The sequence below is a fragment of the Coregonus lavaretus genome, assembly GCF_964263955.1.
Source record: "Coregonus lavaretus genome assembly, chromosome: 4".
NCBI classification, from domain to species: domain Eukaryota; kingdom Metazoa; phylum Chordata; class Actinopteri; order Salmoniformes; family Salmonidae; genus Coregonus; species Coregonus lavaretus.
The window spans coordinates 65,580,226-65,608,143 of record NC_139991.1 but is presented as its reverse complement, the minus strand read 5'-3'; the positions used below and the strand labels follow the sequence as shown (position 1 = coordinate 65,608,143).

At 41.8% G+C, this 27,918-nt stretch overlaps 1 protein-coding gene across 2 annotated transcripts; it reads right to left on the bottom strand.

The window, feature by feature from the left end:
• Positions 1 to 44: 44 nt before the first annotated feature.
• On the bottom strand, positions 45 to 23,501 carry sec14l7 (SEC14-like lipid binding 7). 2 transcript variants are annotated; one of them, XM_084159975.1, is made up of 12 exons: positions 23,381 to 23,501; positions 23,111 to 23,186; positions 19,622 to 19,665; positions 18,881 to 18,943; positions 16,938 to 17,126; positions 12,763 to 12,858; positions 11,746 to 11,806; positions 11,315 to 11,398; positions 10,700 to 10,806; positions 9,188 to 9,330; positions 2,777 to 2,949; positions 45 to 1,190 (listed from the first exon to the last, which is right to left on the bottom strand). In XM_084159975.1, the coding sequence occupies exons 1-12, from the start codon at positions 23,432 to 23,434 to the stop codon at positions 1,060 to 1,062; spliced, it is 1,221 nt and encodes a 406-aa protein (XP_084016101.1). In that variant the 5' UTR covers positions 23,435 to 23,501; the 3' UTR covers positions 45 to 1,059. The 2 variants fall into 2 exon arrangements, with proteins under 2 accessions (XP_084016101.1, XP_084016102.1); XM_084159976.1 differs by lacking the exons at positions 18,881 to 18,943; positions 19,622 to 19,665; positions 23,111 to 23,186; positions 23,381 to 23,501 and adding an exon at positions 18,310 to 18,811.
• Between the last annotated feature and the right edge of the window lie 4,417 nt (positions 23,502 to 27,918).

Sequence of the window (27,918 nt, the reverse complement as noted above, 5' to 3'; positions counted from 1 at the left end):
TATGCGATCTTATATTGCCATCTAGTGGACAAAAACGGAATATCCCTTATTGTGCAGCGCTTCTAAAATAGCGCAGTCAAGTTACATTTATTCTTTAAAAAATAAACATGGTACAAGAACATTGAAAATGTCATGATACTACAACATTTGAATATTATGTATACAATTCTGATCAATAAACATTTAAAACATTTTCAGGATTCAACTTGCATTTTGATTATAAATATTTTACGATTATGACAGATAGCCTTTCTAGAATTACTGATGTATTAAAACCACCCATTGACAATTAGTACATATTAACATTGTGTAAGAATCATCACTTTAGGGAATGCTATAATACTAAAACAACCTATAAAGATATATAGCCTATCTATCGGCTGTCAATTAATACAATTGTTAATAATAATCATATAATATGCCATTTAGCAGACGCTTTTATCTAAAGCGACTTACAGTCATGCGTGCATACATTTTTTGTGTATGGGTGATCCCGGGGATCGAACCCACTACCTTGGTGTTACAAGCGCCGTGCTCTACCAGCTGAGCTACAGAGGACCACCCAGTTATTGAAACTGTTAATGAGAGGCATCGTTAGTGAAAACACAAAACTATATTAATTGCTCCACTTCATAATCATTCCTTCATTCTTTCCACATGCACCATTTGTCTTTTTACATTGATCTACTGTAGCCTATATAACACACAAACTGGGAAAAAACAGGCAAATTGTATTTTCTGTGATGAAAACGGTTGCTATTCCATTCACACAATAATATAAAACAAAGCCATATAGTCCTATCTCAAACCTAATGTGACTCTTGTATGAAATGCATGTACAGATACTTTTTTTCCTAGAAAAGCATTAGAAAATGTCCTGTCATAATAGCTAATGGCCATAACTGAGAACAGTAGTATTTAAACTGCACTGTTTACTGTACATTGCTATCTTCACTATCCCAGATCTCATATTCGTGTGTGTGTGGAAATGTGTGTGATACCAGATGTCCGCCCCCTCTCTCCTGGGGCTCTGGATCTGTCTGTCAGTACGTGTGTGTGTTACTCCAGCCGTCCATCCCCTCTGATACTCCTAGGGCTCTGGATCTGTCCGTCTGGCAGTAGAACATTGACGGTGTAGCTGATCTTCTTCGACTGCAGTACGCTGTAGGTGTTGTCAAAACGCAGCACGTCTACACACAGGACACAATCCAGAATTACTACTGTGTATCTGTCTATCTGTATAGCTGTATCTGTGTATCTGTCTATCTGTATAGCTGTATCTGTGTATCTGTTTGTGTGAGTGTCTATTTGTATGTGCATGTGTATACAGTGCATTCGGGAAAGTATTCAGACCCCTTCAGTTTTTCCACATTTTGTTACGTTACAACCTTTTTCTAAAATTGGTTAAATTGTTTTTCCCTCATCAATCTACACCCCATAATGACAAAGCAAAAACAGGTTTTTAGAAATGTTTCTACATTTATAAAAAAAACATTTACATAAGTATTCAGACCCTTTACTCAGTACTTTGTTGAAGCACCTTTGGCAGCGATTACAGCCTTGAGTCTTCTTGGGTATGACACTACAAGCTTGGCACACCTGTATTTGGCGAGTTTCTTCCATTCTTCTCTGCAGATCCTCTCAAGCTCTGTCAGGTTGGATGGGGAGCATCGCTGCACAGCTATTTTCAGGTCTCTCCAGAGATGTTTGATTGGGTTCAAGTCCGGGCTCTGGCTGGGCCACTCAAGGACATTCAGAGACTTGTCCTGAAGCCACTCCTGCGTTGTCTTGGCTGCTTAGGGTCATTGTCCTGTTGGAAGGTGAACCTTTGCCCTAGTCTGAGGTCCTGAGCGCTCTGGAGCAAGTTTTCATCAAGGATCTCTCTGTACTTTGCTCCGTTTATCTTTCCCTCGATCCTGACTAGTCTCCCCAGTCCCTGCCGCTGAAAAACATCCCCACAGCATGATGCTGCCACCACCATGCTTCACTATAGGGATGGTATTGTCCAGGTGATGAGCAGTGCCTGGTTTCCTCCAGACGTGACGCTTGGAATTCAGGCCAAATAGTTCAATCTTGGTTTCATCAGACAAGAGAATCTTGTTTCTCATGGTCTGAGAGTCCTTCAGGTGCCTTTTAAGAATGATGGAGGCCACTGTGTTCTAGGGGACCTTCAATGCTGCAGAAATGTTTTGGTACCCTTCCCCAGATCTGTGCCTCGACACAATCCTGTCTCTGAGCTCTACGGACAATTCCTTCGACATCATGGCTTGGTTTTTGCTCTGACATGCACTGTCAACTGTGGGACCTTATATAGACAGGTGTGTGCCTTTCCAAATCATGTCCAATCAATTGAATTTACCACAGGTGGACTCCAATCAAGTTGTAGAAACATCTCAAGGATGATCAATGGAAACAGGATGCACCTGAGCTCAATTTCGAGTCTCACAGCAAAGGGTCTGAATACTTATTTCAATAAGATATCTGTTTAAAATGTTTAATACATGCGCAAACATTTCTAAAAACCTGTTTTTAGTTTGTTATTATGTTGTATTGTGTGTAGATCGATGAGGATTTGTATTTATTTAATCGATTTTAGTATAAGGCTGTAACGTAACAAAATGTGGAAAAAGTGAAGGGGTCTGAATACTTTCCAAAATGCACTGTATCTTTGCATCTGAATATTTGTGTGTGTATGTGTTCATCTGTGTGTGTGTGTGTGTATCTGTATCTGTGTGTGTCTCTACCAATGTGTGTGTGTGTGTGTGTGTGTACTCACAGGTTCCAGGCTCGGGGCAGGTGAGTGAGCGGTCCTCTGGGACCATGTGTGCGTTGTAGCGTTCACTAGGCAACACCTGCAGCATATCCCCCACCTTCTGAGCCCCACCCCCCTCCTGGCTCCGCATGAACACCCCAAAGCCTATGTCTGCCCCATCACTGGCAAACTGCCACCTAGAGAGGAGAGGGAGGAGGAGGAGAGGGAGAGGGAGGAGGAGAAGAGGGGAATGGAGAGAGGTGGGGAGATAGAGGGAGGGAGGAAGATGGACGAGAAGAGAGGAGGGAGGGGTGTTACTCCACGTGACATCTTTACCAGCGCTGTATCTCAATAGTGTGAAGAGGCTTCCTCTCCTTCCTCTCCTTCATCTGCACTGATCGGAAATCCCCACTGGGTAGGATAAATCAATATAGAAGACACCCATGTCAACTCTAGTGTGTTTGGTCAGACTTAAAGCTGGAATCCTTCATGGTGAAACTACCATGTCCGTTTGGGATTTTACAACAACAAATAAGTTACTGCAAACAACAAAAACGGTTGTTTTCCCTCATCAATCAATCAATCAATCAATTTTATTTTATATAGCCCTTCGTACATCAGCTGATATCTCGAAGTGCTGTACAGAAACCCAGCCTAAAACCCCAAACAGCTAGTAATGCAGGTGTAGAAGCACGGTGGCTAGGAAAAACTCCCTAGAAAGGCGAAAACCTAGGAAGAAACCTAGAGAGGAACCAGGCTATGAGGGGTGGCCAGTCCTCTTCTGGCTGTGCCGGGTGGAGATTATAACAGAACCATGCTAAGATGTTCAAAAATGTTCATAAGTGACAAGCATGGTCAAATAATAATCAGGAATAAATCTCAGTTGGCTTTTCATAGCCGATCATTAAGAGTTGAAAACAGCAGGTCTGGGACAGGTAGGGGTTCCATAACCGCAGGCAGAACAGTTGAAACTGGAATAGCAGCAAGGCCAGGCGGACTGGGGACAGCAAGGAGTCACCACGGCCGGTAGTCCCGACGTATGGTCCTAGGGCTCAGGTCTCTCAGTTGGCTTTTCATAGCCGATCATTAAGAGTTGAAAACAGCAGGTCTGGGACAGGTAGGGGTTTCGTAACCGCAGGCAGAACAGTTGAAACTGGAATAGCAGCAAGGCCAGGCGGACTGGGGACAGCAAGGTGTCAGCATGCCCGGTAGTCCTGACGTATGGTCCTAGGGCTCAGGTTCTCAGAGAGAAAGAGAGAACGAGAGAATTAGAGAGAGCATACTTAAATTCACACAGGACACTGGATAAGACAGGAGAAGTACTCCAGGTATAACCAACTAACCCCAGCCCCCCGACACATAAACTACTGCAGCATAAATACTGGAGGCTGAGACAGGAGCGGTCCGGAGACACTGTGGCCCCATCCGAAGAAACCCCCGGACAGGGCCAAACAGGAAGGATATAACCCCACCCACTCTGCCAAAGCACAGCCCCCGCACCACTAGAGGGATATCCTCAACCACCAACTTACAATCCTGAGACAAGGCCGAGTATAGCCCACAGAGGTCTCCACCACAGCACAAACCAAGGGGGGGCGCCAACCCAGACAGGAAGATCACGTCAGTAACTCAACCCACTCAAGTGACGCACCCCTCCTAGGGACGGCATGAAAGAGCACCAGCAAGCCAGTGACTCAGCCCCTGTAACAGGGTTAGAGGCAGAGAACCCCAGTGGAGAGAGGGGAACCGGCCTGGCAGAGACAGCAAGGGCTGTTCGTTGCTCCAGAGCCTTTCCGTTCACCTTCACACTCCTGGGCCAGACTACACTCAATCATAAGACCTACTGAAGAGATAAGTCTTCAGTAAAGACTTAAAGGTTGAGACCGAGTCTGCGTCTCTCACATGGGTAGGCAAACTGTTCCATAAAAATGGAGATCTATAGGAGAAAGCCCTGCCTCCCGCTGTTTGCTTAGAAATTCTAGGGACAATTAGGAGGCCTGCGTCTTGTGACCGTAGCGTACGTATTGGTATGTACGGCAGGACCAACTCGGAAAGATAGGTAGGAGCAAGCCCATGTAACGCTTTATAGGTTAACAGTAAAACCTTGAAATCAGCCCTTGCCTTAACAGGAAGCCAGTGTAGGGAAGCTAGCACTGGAGTAATATGATCAAATTTCTTGGTTCTAGTCAGGATTCTAGCAGCCGTATTTAGCACTAACTGAAGTTTATTTAGTGCTTTATCCGGGTAGCCGGAAAGTAGAGCATTGCAGTAGTCTAACCTAGAAGTAACAAATGCATGGATTAATTTTTCTGCATCATTTTTGGACAGAAAATTTCTGATTTTTGCAATGTTACGTAGATGGAAAAAAGCTGTCCTTGAAACAGTCTTGATATGTTCGTCAAAAGAGAGATCAGGGTCAAGAGTAACGCCGAGGTCCTTCACAGTTTTATTTGAGACGACTTTACAACCATCAAGATGAATTGTCAGATTTAACAGAAGATCTCTTTGTTTCTTGGGACCTAGAACAAGCATCTCTGTTTTGTCCGAGTTTAAAAGTAGAAAGTTTTCAGCCATCCACTTCCTTATGTCTGAAACACAGGCTTCTAGCGAGGGCAATTTTGGGGCTTCACCATGTTTCATTGAAATGTACAGCTGTGTGTCATCCGCATAGCAGTGAAAGTTAACATTATGTTTTCGAATAACATCCCCAAGAGGTAAAATATATAGTGAAAACAATAGTGGTCCTAAAACGGAACCTTGAGGAACACCGAAATGTACAGTTGATTTGTCGGAGGACAGACCATTCACAGAGACAAACTGATATCTTTCCGACAGGTAAGATCTAAACCAGGCCAGAACTTGTCCGTGTAGACCAATTTGGGTTTCCAGTCTCTCCAAAAGAATGTGGTGATCGATGGTGTCAAAGGCAGCACTAAGGTCTAGTAGCACGAGGACAGATGCAGAGCCTCGGTCTGACGCCATTAAAAGGTCATTTACCACCTTCACAAGTGCAGTCTCAGTGCTATGATGGGGTCTAAAACCAGACTGAAGCATTTCGTATACATTGTTTGTCTTCAGAAAGGCAGTGAGTTGCTGCGCAACAGCTTTTTCTAAAATTTTTGAGAGGAATGGAAGATTCGATATAGGCCGATAGTTTTTTATATTTTCCGGGTCAAGGTTTGGCTTTTTCAAGAGAGGCTTTATCACTGCCACTTTTAGTGAGTTTGGTACACATCCGGTGGATAGAGAGCTGTTTATTATGTTCAACATAGGAGGGCCAAGCACAGGAAGCAGCTCCTTCAGCAGTTTAGTAGGAATAGGATCCAGTATGCAGCTTGAAGGTTTAGAGGCCATGATTATTTTCATCATTGTGTCAAGAGATATAGTACTAAAACACTTAAGTGTCTCTCCCGATCCCAGGCCCTCGCAGAGCTGTGCAGATCCAGGACAGCTAAGCCCTGGAGGAATACGCAGATTCAAAGAGGAGTCCGTAATTTGCTTTCTAATGGTCATGATCTTTTCCTCAAAGAAGTTCATGAATTTATTACTGCTGAAGTGAAAGCCATCCTCTCTTGGGGAATGCTGCTTTTTAGTTAGCTTTGCAACAGTATCAAAAAGAAATTTTGGATTGTTCTTATTTTCCTCGATTAAGTTGGAAAAGTAGGATGATCGAGCAGCAGTGAGGGCTCTTCGGTACTGCACGGTACTGTCTTTCCAAGCTAGTCGGAAGACTTCCAGTTTGGTGTGGTGCCATTTCCGTTCCAATTTCCTGGAAGCTTGCTTCAAAGCTCGGGTATTTTCTGTATACCAGGGAGCTAGTTTCTTATGACAAATGTTTTTCGTTTTTAGGGGTGCAACTGCATCTAGGGTATTGCGCAAGGTTAAATTGAGTTCCTCAGTTAAGTGGTTAACTGATTTTTGTCCTCTGACGTCCTTGGGTAGGCAGAAGGAGTCTGGAAGGGCATCAAGGAATTTTTGTGTTGTCTGAGAATTTATAGCACGACTTTTGATGCTCCTTGGTTGGGGTCTGAGCAGATTATTTGTTGCGATTGCAAACGTAATAAAATGGTGGTCCGATAGTCCAGGATTTTGTGGAAAAACATTAAGATCTACAACATTTATTCCATGGGACAAAACTAGGTCCAGAGTATGACTGTGGCAGTGAGTAGGTCCAGAGACATGTTGGACAAAACCCACTGAGTCGATGATGGCTCCGAAAGACTTTTGGAGTGGGTCTGTGGACTTCTCCATGTGAATATTAAAATCACCAAAAATTAGAATATGATCTGCTATGACTACAAGGTCTGATAGGAATTCAGGAAACTCAGAGAGGAATGCTGTATATGGCCCAGGAGGCCTGTAAACAGTAGCTATAAAAAGTGATTGAGTAGGCTGCATAGATTTCATGACTAGAAGCTCAAAAGACGAAAACGCCATTTTTTTTTTTGTAAATTGAAATTTGCTATCGTAAATGTTAGCAACACCTCCGCCCTTGCGGGATGCACGGGGAATATGGTCACTAGTGTAACCAGGAGGTGAGGCCTCATTTAACACAGCAAATTCATCAGGCTTAAGCCATGTTTCAGTCAGGCCAATCACATCAAGATTATGATCAGTGATTAGTTCATTGACTATGACTGCCTTTGAAGTGAGGGATCTAACATTAAGTAACCCTATTTTGAGATGTGAGGTATCACGATCTCTTTCAATAATGGCAGGAATGGAGGAGGTCTTTATCCTAATAAGATTGCTAGGGCGAACACCGTCATGTTTAGTTTTGCCCAACCTAGGTCGAGGCACAGACACAGTCTCAATGGGTATGGCAGAGCTGACTACACTGACTGTGCTATTGGCAGACTCCACTAAGCTGGCAGGTTGGCTAACAGCCTGCTGCCTGGCCTGCACCCTATTTCACTGTGGGGCTAGAGGAGTTAGAGCCCTATCTATGTTGGTAGATAAGATGAGAGCACCCCTCCAGCTAGGATGGAGTCCGTCACTCCTTAGCAGGTCAGGCTTGGTCCTGTTTGTGGGTGAGTCCCAGAAAGAGGGCCAATTATCTACAAATTCTATCTTTTGGGAGGGGCAGAAAACAGTTTTCAACCAGCGATTGAGTGCTGAGACTCTGCTGTAGAGCTCGTCACTCCCCCTAACTGGGAGGGGGCCAGAGACAATTACTCGATGCCGACACATCTTTCTAGCTGATTTACACGCTGAAGCTATGTTGCACTTGGTGACCTCTGACTGTTTCATCCTAACATCGTTGGTGCCGACGTGGATAACAATATCTCTATACTCTCTACACTCGCCAGTTTTAGCTTTAGCCAGCACCATCTTTAGATTAGCCTTAACGTCGGTAGCCCTGCCCCCTGGTAAACAGTGTATGATCGCTGGGTGATTCGTTTTAAGTCTAATACTGCGGGTAATGGAGTCGCCAATGACTAGGGTTTTCAATTTGTCAGAGCTAATGGTGGGAGCCTTCGGCGTCTCAGACCCCGTAACGGGAGGAGTAGAGACAAGAGAAGACTCAGACTCAGACTCCGACTCGCTACATAATGGGGAAAACCGGTTGAAAGTTTCTGTCGGCTGAATGAGCGACACCGGTTGATCATTCCAACGATATTTCCCTCCAGAAGCCATGAGAAAGTTGTCCGGCTGCGGGGACTGTGCGGGGGGATTTATACTAACGTTACTATCTGTACTTACTGGTGGCACAGACGCTGTTTCTTCCTTTCCTACACTGAAATTACCCTTGCCTAACGATTGCGTCTGAAGCTGGGCTTGTAGCACAGCTATTCTCGCCGTAAGGCGATCGTTCTCCTGTATATTATGAGTACAGCGACTGCAATTAGAAGACATCATGTTAATGTTACTACTTAGCTTCGGCTGTTGAAGATGTTGACGAACCATGTCCAGATAAAGCGTCCGGAGTGAAAAAGTTGAATGAGGGAAAAAAGTTGCGATGGAAAAAAGGAAAATAAAGTAAAGTTGGCAGCAAAAACGCACAGGAAAATGACTCTTCTGTCTCTGGATAAAACGTCCGGGGTGAAAAAGTTTAACGAAAAAAGATGAGTGAGGACAAAACTAAAAAGTTGGTAAATTTGTTGAACACAGAGATTGATTAAACGTTTATTAAAAGTAAAACGTGAATAGTTTGGCAGGTAGCCAAGTAGCAACAAACAGCACAGCAGCACGGAGACAATGCGGAAGCGAGGAGAGAGAACTGCACTGGAGAGAGAACACAACAAGTACCACAGATTTGTTTTACCAAGCTCCCCCGTTTCATCAACAAAAACAATAACCAAGACGTTGGGCCGAACAGTAATGCTGTTTCACCTTATGCGGATTTCAGCTTGAAGGTCAAAGATTACAGCCAGGTTTGGGAAGTAAGGTAAGGGTTAAAGGTCAATTGTCAGGGTTAAAGGTTAGGTTGGTTACCTGAGGACGCTGCTGGGGGTGGTGATGTCATACTCCAGTGTGAGGGCGGAGCCTCGGCTGATGGTCACGCTGTGGTCGTACTGGACCTTGACCACATTGTCCTGAACGTAGTACGACCTGGGCACTGTACCGCCGTAGTTTATCTACCACCACAACACACACATAAATTAATGCGCGCACACACACACACACACACACACACACACACACACACACACACACACACACACACACACACACACACACACACACACACACACACACACACACACACACACACACACACCTCTCTCTCTCAATTCAATTGAAAATAGATATGTTTACATTGCCAAAGCAAGTGAAATAGATAATAAACTAAAGTGAAACAAACATTAAAACATTTACAGTAAACATTACAAAGGAATAGAGACATTTCAGATGTCATATTATGGCTATATACAGTGTTATAACGATGTGCAAATAGTTAAAGTACAAAAGGGAAAATAAATAAACATAAATATGCGTTGTATTTACAACGGTGTTTGTTCTTCACTGGTTGCCCTTTTCTTGTGGCAACAGGTCACAAATCTTGCTGCTGTGATGGCACACTGGTATTTCACTCAATAGATATGGGAGTTTATCAAAATTTGATTTGTTTTTCAAAATCTTTGTGGGTCTGTGTAATCTGAGGGAAATATGTCTCTAATATGGTCATACATTTGACAGGAGGTTAGGAAGTGCAGCTCAGTTTGCACCTCATTTTGTGGGCAGTGTGCACATAGCCTGTCTTCTCTTGAGAGACAGGTCTGCCTACAGCGGCCTCTCTCAATAGCAAGGCTATAGCAGGAGTCTGTACATAGTCAAAGCTTTCCTTGATTTGGGGTCAGTCACAGTGTTCAGGTATTCTGCCACTGTGTACTCTCTGTTTAGGGCCAAATAGCATTCCAGTTTGCTCAGTTTTTTGGTAAATTCTTTCCAATGTGTCAAGTAATTATCTTTTTGTTTTCTCATGATTTGGTTGGGTCTAATTGTGTTGCTGTTGTCCTGGGGCTCTGTGGGTTCTGTTTGTGTTTGTGAAGAGAGCCCGAGGACCAGCTTGCTTAGGGGACTCTTCTGTAGGTTCATCTCTCTGTAGGTGATGGCTTTGTTATGGAAGGTTTGGGAATCGCTTCCTTTTAGGTGGTTGTAGAATTTAAAAGCTATTTTCTGGTTTCGGCCTAATTCTTCTCTGCATGTATTATTTGGTGTTTTACGTTGTACACGGAGGATGTTTTTGAAGAATTTGCATGCAGTCTCAATTTGGTGTTTGTCCCATTTTGTGAATTATTGGTTAGTGAGCGGACCCCAGACCTCACAACCATAAAGGGCAATGGGTTCTATAACTGATTCAAGTATTTTTAGCCAGATCCTAATTGGGATGTCGAATTTGATGTTCCTTTTAATGGCGTAGAAGGCCCTTCTTGCCTTGTCTCTCAGACCGTTCTCTCAGATCACTTTGTGGAAGTTACCTCGCTCCCTCCCTCTCTCTCTCACCATGGTGCGACAGCGAGGGTCACCATCAGGGTCAGTAAGGGTTCCTCCATACGCCACCGGGAGTTGCTCCGGGTCAATATGCTTAAGTAACACCTCCTGCCAGTTAGCTAGAGACGGAGAGAGGGGGAAAAGAGAGGGGAGAGAGAGCGAGAGAGAAAGAGAGAGGGGGGGGGGGGGGGTCACAGTCTGTTATGGCTGTACACTCGGCCCACCACCTGTTGTGAGATTGCCCCCTAGTGGCGAGAAGTGACATCTCAACACAATACAGACCAGGGCTCTCCAACCCTGTTCCTGGATAGCTACCCTCCTGTAGGTCTTTGCTCCAACTGTTGTTACTAGCAGTTGTAACTAACCTGATTCACCTTATAAACCAATTATTAGAATCAGGTGTGCTAGATTAGGGTTGGAGTAAAAACCTACAGGACTGTAGCTCTCCAGGAACAGGGTTGGAGAGCCCTGGACTAGACTAGATACCATAACAAAAAGCAATATTAGGCGATATTTTCTTATTTACAGAAACCATACTCCTGTAGTCCATATTGATAAGAAAAATACCTCACATATACTGTAACTGCTCCCTGGTGTGTAGCATGTATGGGAACACACAGTACTCACATCCCAGAATGATGATCTTATGACGTGTCTCTTCACTCAGGAAGTGTTTGACCAGGTTGTAGGCCATCGGGAATATCTTAGGAGCTGCAGGGAGAGAGATGCACTATAAATACACACACACACACAAACACGGACGCACACACAACACAGGAGGCTGCTGAGGGGAGGACGGCTCATAATAATGGTTGGAATGTAGCAAATGGAATGGCATCAAACACACGGAAACCATGTGTTTGATGTATTTGATACCATTCCACTCATACCGCTCCAGCCATGAGCCCATTCTCCCCAATTAAGGTGCCACCAATATCCTGTGACGCACATTGTATTGACATAGATATTGTAAGACATAGATTGTAAGACATAGATACACACACACACACACACACACACACACACACATTGTATTGTGTAGAATCTAGATGACTCACTCTTGATGAGAAACACCCTCTTGAGTCCTTCAGGATAGTTCTCCTCAAACATGGTAAGGATCTGCACAGTATTAGAGAGAGGGACAGCCAGCCAGCCAGACAACAGACAGACAACAGCCAGCCAGCCAGACAACAGACAGACAACAGCCAGCCAGCCAGCCAGCCAGCCAGACAGACAACAGACAGACAACAGCCAGCCAGCCAGACAACAGACAGACAACAGCCAGCCAGCCAGACAACAGACAGACAACAGCCAGCCAGACAGACAGACAGAGGCAGACAACAGCCAGCCAGCCAGCCAGCCAGCCAGCCAGCCAGACAGACAGACAGACAGACACATTGTTTTTCAGACACATATCTATTCATGGTGGTCTCACCCATAGAGATTCATAAACACTAAAAGATGAGGGTTCCTCAAGGGTTCTTTGGGAAGGGTGATGGTTCTATGTGGAACCATAATAACTCAAATAACCTTTGAGTTCTTCAATGGTTCTTTACAGTTCACAAAATGATTCTTTGCTCTTTTAGTGATAATTAAAATGTAGAGGAGGTGGCTCATTAGAATATTTGGGGAATAGAATTTTAACAATATAATATGACTGACCAGAATAAAAAAAACCTGTATGGTTCTTCTACAGGATCTACAAAGAACCTTTCAGATTGAGAATGGTTCTATAAAGAACCATACTCCATTAAGATTCTATAAATAACCATTAAACAGGGTTCTTTATAACCCCAAAAGGGTTGTAACCATAGCGGAATCCATTTTTGGTGCTATATAGAACCTTTTTTAATGATTCTTTAGAGAACCTTAGGAAGTAGTTCTTTATAACACCATACAGGTTCTATTTAGAACATTATGAGCATTGATCTTTATTAAACCTTCAAAAAAGGGTTCTATATTGCACCAAATAGGGTGCTGCTATGGTTACAAGCCAAATAACCCCTATCTGGTACTATTTAGAACCATTAGTGTGTATATATTATGTTGTAATCTATTTAATTCGGTGGGCTCACCTCTCCATAGGCCTCTAAAGCAGGCTTCCAAAGGTGCTTCAGGCCCAGCCCCTCACAGTCATAGATCAGGGTTATCGCCTCCACATTAACCCCCAACTGAGTGAGTGAATGAGTGAGTGAGTGAGTGAGTGAGTGAGAGAGAGAGAAATAGAGAGAGAAAGAGGAGAGAGAGCGAGAGAGAGGGTTGGGGGATATTTTAAGAGCGTTGTGAACAGAGCCCCAGTAACAAGTCAAACCTCTCCTTCTTCTATATAATAATATACAGTATGCCATTTAGCAGATGCTTTAATCCAATGCGTCTTACAGTCATGGGTGCATACATTTTACGTATGGGTGGCCCCAGCGGGAATCAAACCCACAACTATTGGCATTGCAAGCGCCATGCTATACCGACTGAGCCATTTAAAGAGTACAGAGATCAATCTCTTTAATGAATGTCTGTCTGTACTGTCTCTGGCACTCTCTGAGATAAAATAATAAATCAATCATTATCATATTGAATATACAGTACCAGTCAAAAGTTTGGACACACCTACTCATTCAAGGGTTTTTCTTTATTTTTGCTATTTTCTACATTGTAGAATAATAGTGAAGACATCAAAACTATGAAATAATACACATGGAATCATGTAGTAACCGAAAAAGTGTTAAACAAATCAAAATATATTTTATATTAAAATTCTTCAAAGTAGCCACCCTTTGCCTTGATTACAGCGTTGCACACTCTTGGCATTCTCTCAACCTGTTTCATGAGGAATGCTTTTCCAACAGTCTAGAAGGAGTTCCCACATATGCTGATCACTTGTTGGCTGATTTTCCTTCACTCTGCAGTCCAACTCATCCCAAACGATCTCAATTAGGTTGAGGTCGGGTGATTATGGAGGCCAGGTCATCTGATGCAGCACTCCATCACTCTCCTTCTTGGTCAAATAGCCCTTACACAGCCTGGAGGTGTGTTTTGGGTCATTGTCCTGTTGAAAAACAAATGATAGTCCAACTAAGCGCAAATCAGATGGGCTGCAGAATGCTGTGGTAGCCATTCTGGTTAAGTGTGCCTTGAATTCTAAATAAATCACAGACAGTGTCACCAACAAAGCACCCCCACACCATCACACCTCCTCCTCCATGCTTCACGGTGGGAACCACACATGCGGAGATCATCTGTTCACCTACTCTGCGTCTCACAAGGACTCAGCGGTTGGAACCAAAAATCTCAAATTTGGACTCATCAGACCAAAGGACAGATTTCCACCAGTTTAATGTCCATTGCTCGTGTTTCTTGGCCCAAGCAAGTCTCTTCTTATTATTGGTGTCCTTTAGTAGTGGTTTCTTTGCAGCAATTCGACAATGAAGGCCTGATTCACGCAGTCTCCTCTGAACAATTGACGTTGAGATGTGTCTGTTACTTGAACAATGTGAAGCATTTATTTGGGCTGCAATCTGAGGAATCTAATGAACATATCGTCTGCAGCAGAGGTAACTCTGGGTCGTCCGTTCCTGTGGTGGTCCTCATGAGAGCCAGTTTCATCATAGTGCTTGATGGTTTTTGCACTTTAAGAAACTTTCAAAGTTCTTGAAATTTTCCGGGTTGACTGACCTTCATGTCTTAAAGTAATGATACTGTTGTTTCTCTTTGCTTATTTGAGCTGTTCTTGACATAATATGGACTTGGTCTTTTACCAAATAGGGCTTTCTGTATACCACCCCTGCCTTGTCACAACACAACTGATTGGCTCAAACGCATTAAGAAGGAAATAAATTCCACAAATTAACTTTTAAGAAGGCACACCTGTTAATTGAAATGCATTCCAGGTGACTACCTCATGAAGCTGGTTGAGAGAATGCTAAGAGTGTGCAAAGCTGTCATCAAGGCAAAGGGTGGCTACTTTGAAGAATCTCAAATATAAAATATATTTTGATTTGTTTAACACTTTTTTGGGTTACTACATGATTCCATATGTGTTATTTCATAGTTTTGATGTCTTCACTATTATTCTACAATGTAGAGAATAGTAAAAATAAAGAAAAACCCTGGAATGAGTAGGTGTGTCCAAACTTTTGACTGGTAATGTATATGTAATAAATCATCCTCAGTTAAAGCATACCTTCTCTGTCTGCTTCTGGCACTCTGATATTGTATAAGAATAAAGGTCTGTCATACTGTAATACATACAGTGCCTTCAGAAAGTATTCAGACCCCTTGACTTATTCCACATTTTGTTATGTTACAGCCTGAATTCAAAATGAATTAAATGGATTTTTTCTCTCTCACCCATCTATACTCAATACTCCATGACAAAGTGAAAACATGTTTTTAGAAATTTTTGAAAATGTATTGAAAATACAATACAGAAAAATCTAATGTACATACATTTACATTTCATGGCCAAAAGTATGTGGACACCCCTTCAAATGAGTGGATTCGGCTATTTCAGCCACACACGTTGCTGACAGGTGTATAAAATTGAGCACAACGCCATGCAATCTCCATAGACAAACATTGGTAGTAGAATGGCCCGTACTGAAGAGCTCAGTGACTTTCAACGTGGCACCGTCACAGGGTGCCACCTTTCCAGCAAGTCAGTTCATCAAATTTCTGCCCTGCAGAGCTGCCCCGGTCAACTGTAAGTGCTGTTATTGTGAAGTGGAAACATTTAGGAGCAACAACGGCTCAGCCGCGAAGTGGTAGGCCACACAAGCTCACAGAATGGGACCGCCGAGTGCTGAAGCACGTAGCTTGTAAAAATCGTCTGTCCTCGGTTGCAAGACTCACTACTGAGTTCCAAACTGCCTCTGGAGGCAACTTCAACATGAACTGTTCGTCGGGAGCTTCATGGAATGGGTTTCCATGGCCGAGCAGCCACACAAGCCTATGATCACCATGCGCAATGCCAAGCGTCGGGCTAGAGTGGTGTAAGTCTCGCCGCCATTGGACTCTGGAGCAGTGGAAACACGTTCTTTGGAGTGATGAATCACGCTTCACCAACTGGCAGTCCGACGGACGAATCTGGGTTTGGCGGATGCCAGGAGAACGCTACCTGCCCCAAGGTGAATTCATCTCCTAGTGTCTGGTGGAAAGCAGACTGAACCAGGTTTTTCTCTAGGATTTTGCCTGTGCTTAGCTCTATTCCGTTTCTTTTTAACCTAAAAACTCACTAGTCCTTGAACGATTACAAGCATACCCATAACATGATGCAGCCCCCAACATGCTTAAAAACAGTGGTAGAGTGGTAGTAGTGATGTGTTGGATTTGCCCCAAACATAATGCTTTGTATTCAGGACAAAAAGTTTTTTGCAGTACTTTAGTGCCTTGTTGCAAACAGGATGCATGTTTTGTAATATTTGTATTCTGTACAGGCTTCCTTCTTTTCACTCTGTCAATTAGGTTAGTATTGTGGAGTAACTACTGTGTTGTTGATCCATCCTCAGTTTTTTCAGCCATTAAACTTTGTAACTGTTTTAAAGTCACCATTGGCCTCATGGCGAAATCCCTGAGTGGTTTCCTTCCTCTCAGGCAACTGAGTTAGGAAGAACACCTGTATCGTTGTAGTGATTGGGCGTATTGATACACCATCCAAAGTGTAATTAATAACTTCACCATGCTCAAAGGGATATTCAGTGTCTGCTTTTTTTATTTGTACCCATCTACAAATAGGTGCCCTTCTTTGTGAGGCATTGGAAAACCTCCCTTGTCTTTGTGGTTTAATCTGTATTTGAAATTCACTGTTTGACTGAGGGACCTTACAGATAACTGTATGTGTGGGGTACAGAGATTAGGTAGTCATTCAGAAATCATGTTAACCACTATTATTGCACACAAAGTGAGTCCATGCAATTTATTATGAGATTGTTAAGTACTTTTTTACTCCTGAACTTATTTAGGCTTGCCATAACAAATGGGTTGAATACTTATTGACTCAAGACATTTCAGCTTTTCATTTTTTTTGAATGGTAAAAATGTCTAAAACCACAATTCCACTTTGACATTATGGGGGGTATTGTGTGTAGGCCAGTGACAAAAAAATCTAAAGTTAACAAATGTTAAATTCACGCTTTAATTCAACTAAATGTGTGAAAAGTCAAGGGGTGTGAATACTTTCTGAAGGCACTGTATGTACTCAATTCTGGTAATATTGTCATACATATTTAACAAAGCATGGTAGGTCAAAGTGTACCTTCTCTGTCTGTTTCTGACACTCTCCACGGAGCATCTCTGTGTCTCTGATCTTGGTCCTCATGAAGTCCTGTTTGGTGCAGGACAGCATCAGACCTTTGGGGTCCAGGGGCCCGATGACATCATACCAGATGGGACTGCCCTCAAGGTCGTACCCACACATCCCCCCGGACACATACCGCTCAATCACCTGGGGAACCACATCATACAGTCAGACCCGGCGCCAGAACGAATCAGTTGGACGGGCCTTTGACCTCCTATGTGTGCACGCGCTTGCACGCATTTTTTAAAATGGGTGTAATAGTAAAGACCGTGAGTTTCAAGTTTGGGGAAGCTTACAATTTATTCTATCATTTCTACCGAACTGCGTGCCAGTTATGAATATTTATATATGCACATTTTAATGGAACAGTTTCATTTCAGTAATAACGTTTTCGTTTCTGAAAATCATTATCACGTGGTTAATCATAAAAATCTGAAGTAAAATGGTACAAATAGAAAAGATACAATTCAACTATGGCGAGAGCACTAGCCTCTGCCATATGGACACATTGATACACTGTGATCCATTGGCGGCTAAAGAAATGAGAGCATAGAACTCAGAGATAGCCGATAGGCCAATGCAGCAGTAGGCTTATAACTTCCATCATCAACTAAGTAAAATACATAGTCGACAAATAAAAACAGCAGAAATATCCTGATGACAATTCCGGTTCTTTCATTCACATTCATCTCTCCTCTCTGCCTCCCTTTCTATATGTCTTGACTTGAGCTATTGATAGTGAAGTTCAACAATGTATCAAATTATCACAGGGTCCGGCCCGAGGTCATCCTAATAAACTTGCAACATTGTATCAACTAGCCTATTCCCTCAAAGTTTCCTGCGCCAGTAAGCTGTTTTTTATGATGTTTCCACTGGATATATGGGATCATCAGATCCTGATATTTTGCTCTTTCACACCGAGGCTTGGTGATTATTGAGGCCGGGAGTGTTGGAAAGATTTTTCAAATAATGAGGAACTATCATTCACAATGGATGTTAAAAAACCCAGACTTTGTTGACTTGTGTGAGGCGAAGAAAAAATGAGTGGTGTACAGAAATAAGACATAGCCAAATGGGCACTTTCCTACATATGCATGCATTCTGGAGATAAATAAATAATAAATAAATTGGTCATTTAGCAGACGCTCTTATCCAGAGCGACTTACAGGAGCAATTAGGGTTAAGTGCCTTGCTCAAGGGCACATCGACAGATTTTTCACCTAGTCGGCTCGGGGAGATGCACCATATCTTCACCACACCCCCCTCCCCTTTTGGTGATACAACATTTTAAATTATAGACACATTATCTTCACACATATTTTAGACGCACCTGTGTAATGATCATGCTGTTCAATCAGCTTCTTGATATGCCACACCTATCAGGAGGATGGATTATCTTGGCAAAGGAGAAATGCTTACTAACAGGGATGTAAACAAAACTGTGCACAACATTTGAGAGAAATACACTTTTTGTGTGTATGGAAAATGTCTGGGATCTTTTTTATTTCAGCTCATGAATCATGGGATAAACACTTTCCATGTTGCGTTTATATTTTTGTTCAATATAGTAGAACTCATACAGCTCGATTAGAATTAGTAGTGAGAATCAAGCTGATTTCACAACCCAGATATATTATTGTTGTTGTATTTAATTCTGTGCCCATACCAATCTCTATCTGACCATGGTAGACAGGAGGAAAGCCACACAAATGATCATATTGTGTGTCGTGTAAGACGGTAGTTTGTATCAACATCTGTGTCGTGTCATTACACTGTGTAATAACACTATTAGTCTTAATGGTGTAGCTCTACTCTGTCACAGACGGAGCTGTACTTTGTCAGCAGACAGACACACAGAAAGGCAGGCAGGCACACAGACAAACAGAAAGGCAGGCAGGCACCTCAGGAGGCCTCCAGTCAGAGATGATGGTGTCTGCTTTCATGTGTTTCCTGAACTCCAGATGCTACAGAGGAGAGAGAGACTCTCGTTCAGAACAGTATTTTAGCAGTGACAGTTATGTTGAATAAAAGTAGGCTTTGAAAAGTTTCAAGTGAATTTAAAAAGAGAGACAGTGTTTGTGTGTTTTTAATGTGGGATAATGTGGAGTTCTGGATAAACACAACCTCAAGGCTTTGAACTTTGAACAAAAGGGAACACACACACATAATGGAGCATTTTGGAAGCAGTGCACCCTGGGAAGGAAAGGGATCAGGAGGCTTATACTGATAATGTGTGTGTGTGTGTGTGCAATAAGTAGCTTGAAGATACAGTCTTTGACAGCTCGCAGGGTGTCATATTATAATCCTCTGATGTAAAAAATAATCCATAGAAATAGATTGTTTCTATGAAACAATCACCATGGAGAATTTACAGACACCAGAAAGTAATCTTGTTATCTCACCATCTTTATTATTACCTTCTAGTCTTTCTTATCAATACAACACGTTACCCTTTTTAATTACAGGGTAATGCATCATGTATACACAGTGTATAGTAACATGCACATGGTATATTGAATATGTAGACATTATTATGTCCTGTCAATAATTCTCATTACAAGTCAACGAAAGTAGCCAGTATTTAGATATCAGAGGACAGAAGGACCTTGTTAGATCAACAAACACCTGAAACAGGGTCTTACCTTTCTAAGCATCGCCTCTGCTTTCTGAACATTGAAGCTTCGGGCTGGAAAAGAAGAAAAACAACTCTGGTCATGATACAGAATAAGACAAAACAAGATGTAACATAGACAATCATTATGGCCATTAGCAGGGCATCAAATTAAACACCCGCCATTAACACCCCATAGATTTCGGAATTGGCGGGTAAGAACGTCTATTTCACCAGCCATGTAGGCGGGTGGTCAATTTGCAGGGCTCTACAGTGCGTTACATTCACATTTGCTAATAAAAATAGTCAAAAGTAAAGTCTGAGCACGTGACTTATAGCAGAAAAATACTGCAGTAGCTGTTTTCAAAGTATTTCTGCTGTTTTGTTTCATAGCTCCTATGAATACAAATTATAAATTATATCAATCAAATTTCAATCAAATGTATTTATAAAGCCCTTTTTACATCAGCAGATGGTGGTTTTGATGTAATTATGTCAGGATTTGTATTTATTTATGCATTATACCTGCTGATGTTCATGTTTTGCTGTTGAGTTTGAGATGTAAGATACATTTCACAAAAGGGACACATAATAAATCATTATTATGCTCGAGTGAAAGAACTCACCTATGGAAATATTCCTTAACCACACAGTATGGACCATAAATTAGCATGGCCTTGAATTTAGGTTGGCCGATACTATTCATAGAATTAAGTGCAACTAGTGTACAGGGTACATAGTAACACCATCCAATGACAGTGAGACAGCGAATCTGACACAGTTGAATAAGTTGAATAAACTCTCTTTTGTAAGGCTAAAACACTGGATGAGGGAGAACGCAAATATTGATCTATTCCGTCTGCCTTGAAGTAATGCCCACTATATGGAAGAGTCAACTCTCATGGACACAAACGTGCACACAAACGTGTACACACACACACTATACAATAGCTCATATGTAATGGCATATATTGCCTGTAGTGAATGCTGATACATTATTTGCAGAATGAGTTTTAATCTTGCACGTTATAAAAGCCCAAACCCCAATGCATGTCACCTAGTAGCTACTACAACACTGCTATGTCTTTTTAATGCCCTTGTTGTCAGACACCTGTGTGTACAGACCGTGAGTACGCTACCATCATCCTAGCTGCAGTAATCTGGTGCCTGTGTTGTCTAATGCCTATTACAGGGTTAGTGTCCAGCTGCCTGCCTGGTTGTCTATGGGTAGTTTACAGATACTGGACCTGTTCCCCTACCTGTCCACCTATCTCATTACACAGGTGAATACACTTCCCTAAGAGACTAATAGGAAATTGAGTGCTCTATTGAATTGATCAGGGCCTTTGTCCAACCACTGAAAATAAAATAATTACACACATTCACAATGTGGCACAGGTGCTGGACAATGAAATACAGCCATGGAAAGAAAGTACAAGTCTGTTCACTGTTTGCTGCTTAAAATATGATTTTCTAGAATATAGGTAGGCTAGTGGTTAAGAGCGTTGGGCCAGTAACTGAAATGTCGCTAGTTTGAATCCCTGAGCCGACTAGGTGAAAAATCTGTTGATGTGCCCTTGAGCAAGACACTTAACCCTAATTGCTCCTGTAAGTCGCTCTGGATAAGAGCGTCTGCTAAATGACAAAAAAATATAAATAATAGAATAAAAAAAATATATATAATAATAATGAAATTAAACAAAAAATTATAAAGATAAAACGATAAAAATTTATATAAATTAAAATTAGTAAAAAATATAACAAAATCATTAAAAAAACATAAAAACACTAAAAAAATTCAGGTTTGGGAAGTCCTCTAATATTTAGCCTACTTTGTTTGTCCAAACCCGGTCTACTGGCTGAGTAAATATGCTCTGGTGGGCATAGGGCAGGAGGAGGAGGAGGGGGCTCACGGTCCATCCCTATTGGTCAGGCCAGCGAAGTGCCCCATAGGCTGATGTTTACTTCCAAAACATTATCAAAAACACAGCAGCCGAATGTCAGAAGTCACCAGAGCAGAAGCCCCACTGGCAGCCAGAAGCGATAGAGACCAGTCTCTACATACACAAACATGGATACAGAACATGTCCCCAAATCTTACCGGAGTCTTCAGCTACCTATACACAAGTTTTTTAACAATCCATGTTTCTGACGTATCTTGGATCACACAGGTGATTCTCTCTTCCCCTCTCTATGTGTGTGTGTTTCTTTGTATTTACATTGACAAATGTATTTGCTAATATTTGATATGGAGGACACTGTTTCACCCTTTTGTACATCATTGAGGCTAATACTGGTTGGGGGAGGGAGGGGGAGGCTGTTTGTGGGAGGGAAGGGATCTCTCTGCTGTACTCTCATGTAGCCTGTAATTCTGTGTATGTGTGTGAGGGGGTGGGGGGTAGAAGGGGCATTATATTGTTGAAAAATAAAGCAATAAAGCAATATGCACATCATGTACACACAGCAGAGTGAGAGAGCGAATAATTATGCGGTACACATATCTGCACATACAGTATGTGACGAAGCAATTTTCAGGGACCACTATTGGCTCGTGAGCACTACTTTCAGAACTACTGGTTAAAAAGTATACAAAAAGGGGGGGGGGGGGGGGATGTTGGAGCTACACAGGGGGGTGTAGAAGAGGAATTATCTTAATTGTTTTTGGGGGGGATGCTTGTGACATTTTAAAAATGGGAATAAATATATTGTCAAAAAAAATATCACTTCCTTAAAGACTTGACTACTAAGTATTTGTTAAAGAGGCAATATGTACGTTTTTGGCCGATTTGTAACAGTTCCATTTCCACTGGGTCTGCTGAGTGTGGGTTAACAATACCTCATATCACACCTCTTACACCCAATCTGAAAAACTACTGTCTCTCTGCAACAGGTAACATATGTAAAAAAGACAATATTTGACTGTATATTTACAAAAGATGTCACCACCATGAATAGGAGTCAACTATCATTTGAAAACAGAGCTGTGGATTGACGGTTGGTCAAAACACAACTTGTCAAAATGCCTCAAATGCCTAGGCTACCTGTGTGACGTAGCTCCCTATTGGAACAGACAGAGCGGAAAGTGATTACTGTACTTTTGTCCTCTGTGGTTGTCACAACAAAACCTGTTCTCATATTATTGGACAATAAGTTTCACTGTAGGGTTCACTCTCTATGGGCCAGAGAAACAGACTGCATGTGGTGTATGCTAAGCCCATGTCCACTACATCAGTGAGATAATGAAGCCTATAGGCATACTTTAACTCAGACATAGTCTACTGTATCAGCGCAAATGTTGCATCCTCTTTCTATTCACCATGAGGAATACAGGCCTGGTCATTAGGATTAGAGATGTTGAAAAGCACTTTAGGGTAGGCCTAATTTAATTTGAACATGACCATCCTACCATCATATTGTAATGTATGCAATAAATGTTGCAGGGTAAAAAAAATACATATCAAAAACATAATCTGCAGAAATTCATGTTGCTATGGGAACAAAAATGTAGTTTTCATCTTACCTCGGAGCCAGCGAAGCAGGTAGTGATCATGCTGCGCGGGAAGGTCTGGGAGAATGTCCTCAACCTGCTCTCGAAACTAGCAGGAGACAACACAATACTGACACAACTAACTAAATAAAGAATTGGTGAGGGGGGAAAAGGAGGAATACACTGAATAGGCTCTATGACAACAACGAAAAGTCGCTTTTTGAGACAGTACCTTGAATAAACAGAGGCTAGACTACAGGCCTACAAAGAACATAAAATATTATAGTGGAAAGTTTAAATTACCTCGGCTAAAATTTCCACCTGCTTCGGGCTGAGGTCGCCCACGCGTCCGCTCATTCTATCTGTGATGACCGCGTAGGCGCTCCAGTAAATCACTTTCTGTGAATGGAACTCCGGTGGACTAAAGCGGTCTCTGTCACTGTCACACACACACCTCCCATGTCATTCCCCTCCGCCATCAGACCCCTCCCCTCCCTCCAGGTAGTCCTGCGGTCACGGTGACTCCGAGGCACACTGATCCAGGACCAGCCTATCCTTCCCAAATCCTCACCTTTAACTACACGGGGGAAATGCTAAACTGACCTCAGCTCAGTGTCTAGGAACAGCTCCAGCCCAGATAAACCCCCAACCACAGTACAGTAGTGATATAGAATAGTAATAACTCTGTGACAATCAAACAATGCAATGAACAAAATTATCCTTTATTATCATATAATATATGCATATTTGGCATATTTCACAGGGAAATCTAGCACATAATCTAATATCTTTGCCATGCATTTTAGCAAATAGCCTACTATAAAGATAGCAACCTGATGGTCTGTTTAGGGGCTTTGAAGATACTTTATAGTCTGCTTTGTCAGAAATGTGCCCTTGCATCACAAAGGTCCTTTACCAAGAGGGTACAAAACAGGTATAAAAAGTTAAACAAACAGATAAACCGGATACATAGAAGCTTCAAAAGGCAAAGCACCCTAACAATTGACCAAATGTCAATTACTAACAGAACTAAGATTGCAGAGATTCACAGCAGAGCTCTGTGACCACCAATACAATCAATAATTATCATATCGTTGGCCAATGCATTAGACCAGGGATACTTAAATATGTCCCTATAGGCCAGAAGTACTGCTGGTTTTCATCTTTCCCTTCCAGTCAGGGACTGATTCACACCTGGGCCCTGTTCAAACTACTTTAAATTCTTCTTTCCTCTCTCTTTCTTAAAGTGATCTGATTTGGTTAAATTGGTGAAAACAATAGGTTGATAACCTACTATCATCTAGCCTATCGAGTCACTTCTAGGTCTATGATTAGCTCAAGGGAGAGAACAGGGAAGGATGCACTTTTTGGCTACGTTTACACAGGCAGCCTAATTCTGATCTTTTACCCAATTTTGGGCAATTAACTCAGGTAGAAAAGAAAACCAGCAGTCCTCTGGACCTCCTGGCTCAGATTTAGGAGGCCTGTGCATTAGATTAGACTGTTCACATTTAATATAGACATAAACACTCAGCGGTACAACACAATACACAAATAAAGCCAAAATGTAATATTCCAAATACTGAATGGGTGCAACCTGTAGAATATACTGTAGCTGTGGATGAGACCCCGGTGTGCGCTCATTGGAGACAGGTCACAACTATCAGGTGTTGAGACAGTTACAGTACTAGTAACGGTAGTTGTAGAAGATACAGTGCCTTCAGAAAGTATTCACACCCCTTGACGTTTTCCCAATTTTGTTGTGTTACAAAGTGGGAAAAAATTGATAGAATTATCATTTTTGGTCAACGATCTACACAAAATACTCTAATATCAAAGTGGAAGAAGAATTCTAACATTTATAAAAAAAAATATTAAAAAGAAAAAACACTAATACAGTACATCTTGATTAGAAATATCTCCTTTAGTCAATACATGTCAGAAACCCCTTTGACAGCAATTACAGCTGTGAGTATTTTTGGATAAGTCTAAGAGCTTTGCACACCTGGGTTGTATAATATTTGCCCATTATTCTTTGAAAAATTCTTCAAGCTTTGTCAAGTTGGTTGTTGATCATTGCTAGACAGCCATTTTCAAGTCTTGCCATAGATTTTCAAGCCGATTTAAGTCGAAACTGTTACTTGGCCACTCAGGAACATTTTAATGCTGTCTTGATAAGCAACTCCTGTGTAGATTTGGCCTTGTGTTTTATGTTATTGTCCTGGTGAAATTATAATTTGTCTCCCAGTGTCTGTTGGAAAGCAGACTGAACCAGGTTTTCCTCTAGGATTTTGCCTGTGCTTAGCGCTATTCAATTTATTTTTATAATTAAAATAATTGTCCAAGAAAATATAATAACAATAATTTTCACTCAATTCACAAGAGGCTGAATGTATCTCACAGGAGAAAGCATCCAAGCGAGCGAAACAGCGCCCCTCTGTCTCTCTACGTGTAGGTCATCTATCTGATGCTGTCTGGCCCAAACGAGTATGACATTGTTGCCGCCCATGGCATTGAAGGCAAGGGAAGCCAGCGAGCATTTGGCCTCCCATGATAAAAAAAAGTAGAAGAAAATTAGCCAATCAGCGTTGAGCTAAACAGTGCGAGCTCAACTGTGAATGGTCCTGGCGCACCAAAGTGTCAAGTGAAGCCAGCTTACTCTTGTGCCTTGTTGCAAATAGAATGCATGTTTTTGAATATTTTTATTCTGTAATGGCTTCCTTCTTTTCACTCTGTCATTTAGGTTAGTATTGTGGAGTAACTACAATGTTGTTGATCCATCCTCAGTTTTCTCCTATCTGTAACTGTGAACATCTTTCCATTCTCCACTGTCATCAGACAGGATTAATGATCTTGTGGGTTGAATTTCCACCAACGAATGGATGGAGGGGTTCCTTTGAGAAATTGCACTCTACATAAGAGTAGATATGAGAAGCAGCATAGATCTTGGTCACGTTGTAAAAGGAGACTATATCGTTATCATAATCTACAAATACCCCCGACACTCTTCAACTCATTCTGTTCTTCAGTGTGGAAGAGAGAAAACAAGGTCCCCTCATAAACTCCTACTTTACCCTTGTTCCACCTCAGAGTCCAGGCACCATCTTTAGTTCCAAACCCTATGTTCTTCTCCTTGTTGATGGACTCCTTGACCACTCCTACTATCCATGATCCCCCCACCTCTACAACAAAGTAAGATTTCTTTGTTGATATTTGCTGTTTTCCCAGGACACAGGGATACATTTTGAATCTGTTTTTCCTTAGATTCCTTCATTCCTATTTCCTTTACTTTTTTCGTACCTCTTTTGCTTTCCATAATAGAAGAATAATGTGCTGTTCCAGGTTCTAAGGTGATAAGAACTGTAATAGAATGGAAAAAATATATATTCAACGATTGCAAATTACACAGTGTTTTTGTTATATAATCATACAGTTATAATTATTTTAAAGCATCTAGTCAATTGTAACAAACAACAAACGTCAAAAGGGATTACAACAGGTATCTGTCAATTAGATAAAATCTCAGCATTAAAAGCAAAATGTGTCATTTTCACTTCAAGTCAATAGTGCTTCTGCAGCAAAGCACCCCCACAGCATGATGCTGCCACCCCCGTGCTTCACGATTGGGATGGTGTTCTTCGGCTTGCAAGCATTCACCTTTTTCCTCCAAACATAATGATGGTCATTATGGCCAAACAGTTCTGTTTTTGTTCCATCAGACCAGAGGACATTTCTCCAAAAAGTACGATCTTTGTCCCCATGTGCAGTTGCAAACCGTAGTCTGGCTTTTTTATGGTGGTTTTGGAGCAGTGGCTTCTTCCTTGCTGAGCGGCCTTTCAGGTTATGTCGATATAGGACTCATTTTACTGTGGATAAAGATACTTTTGTACCTGTTTCCTCAAGCATCTTCACAAGGTCCTTTGCTGTTGTGCTGGGATTGATTTGCACTTTTTGCACCAAAGTACGTTCATCTCTAGGAGACAGAACGCGTCTCCTTCCTGAGCGGTATGACGGCTGCGTGGTCCAATGGTGTTTATACTTGCATACTATTGTTTGTACAGATGAACATGGTACCTTCAGACGTTTGGAAATTGCTCCCAATGATGAACCAGACTTGTGGAGGTCTACAATTTTTTTTCTGAGGTCTTGGCTGATTTCTTTTGATTTTCCCATGATGTAAAGCAAAGAGGCACTGAGTTTGAAGGTAGGCCTTGAAATACATCCACAGGTAAACCTCCAATTGACTCAAATTATGTCAATTAGCCTATCAGAAGCTTCTAAAGCCATGACATCATTTTCTGGAATTTTCCTAGCTGTTTAAAGGCACAGTCAACTTAGTGTATGTAAACTTCTGACTCACTGGAATTGTGATACAGTGAATTATAAGTGAAATAATCGGTCTGTAAACAATTGTTGGAAAAATTACTTGTGTCATGCACAAAGTAGATGTCCTAACCGACTTGCCAAAACTATAGTTTGTTAACAAGAAATTTGTGGAGTGGTTGAAAAACAAGTTTTAATGACTCCAACCTAAGTGTATGTAAACTTCCGACTTCAACTGTATACACTACCGTTCAAATGTTTGGGGTCACTTAGAAATGTCCTTGTTTTTGAAAGAAAAGCATTTTATTTGTCCATTAAAATAACATCAAATTGATCAGAAATACAGTGTAGACATTGTTAATGTTGTAAATGGCTATTGTAGCTGGAAACGGCTGATTTTTTATGGAATATCTACATAGGCGTACAGAGGCCCATTTTCAGCAACCATCAGTCCTGTGTTCCAATGGCACGTTGTGTTTGCTAATCCAAGTGTATAATTTTAAAAGGCTAATTGATCA

Coding starts and splice junctions, on each gene's coding strand:
- sec14l7 (XM_084159975.1), bottom strand. CDS start 23,434: ATGAGCGGACGCGTGGGCGACCTCAGCCCGAAGCAGGTGGAAATTTTA. Junction 11,399..11,745: donor GAGGGTGTTTCTCATCAAGA/GTGAGTCATCTA, acceptor CTCTCCCTGCAG/CTCCTAAGATATTCCCGATG. Junction 2,950..9,187: donor ACCCCCAGCAGCGTCCTCAG/GTAACCAACCTA, acceptor TCTCCTCTCTAG/GTGGCAGTTTGCCAGTGATG.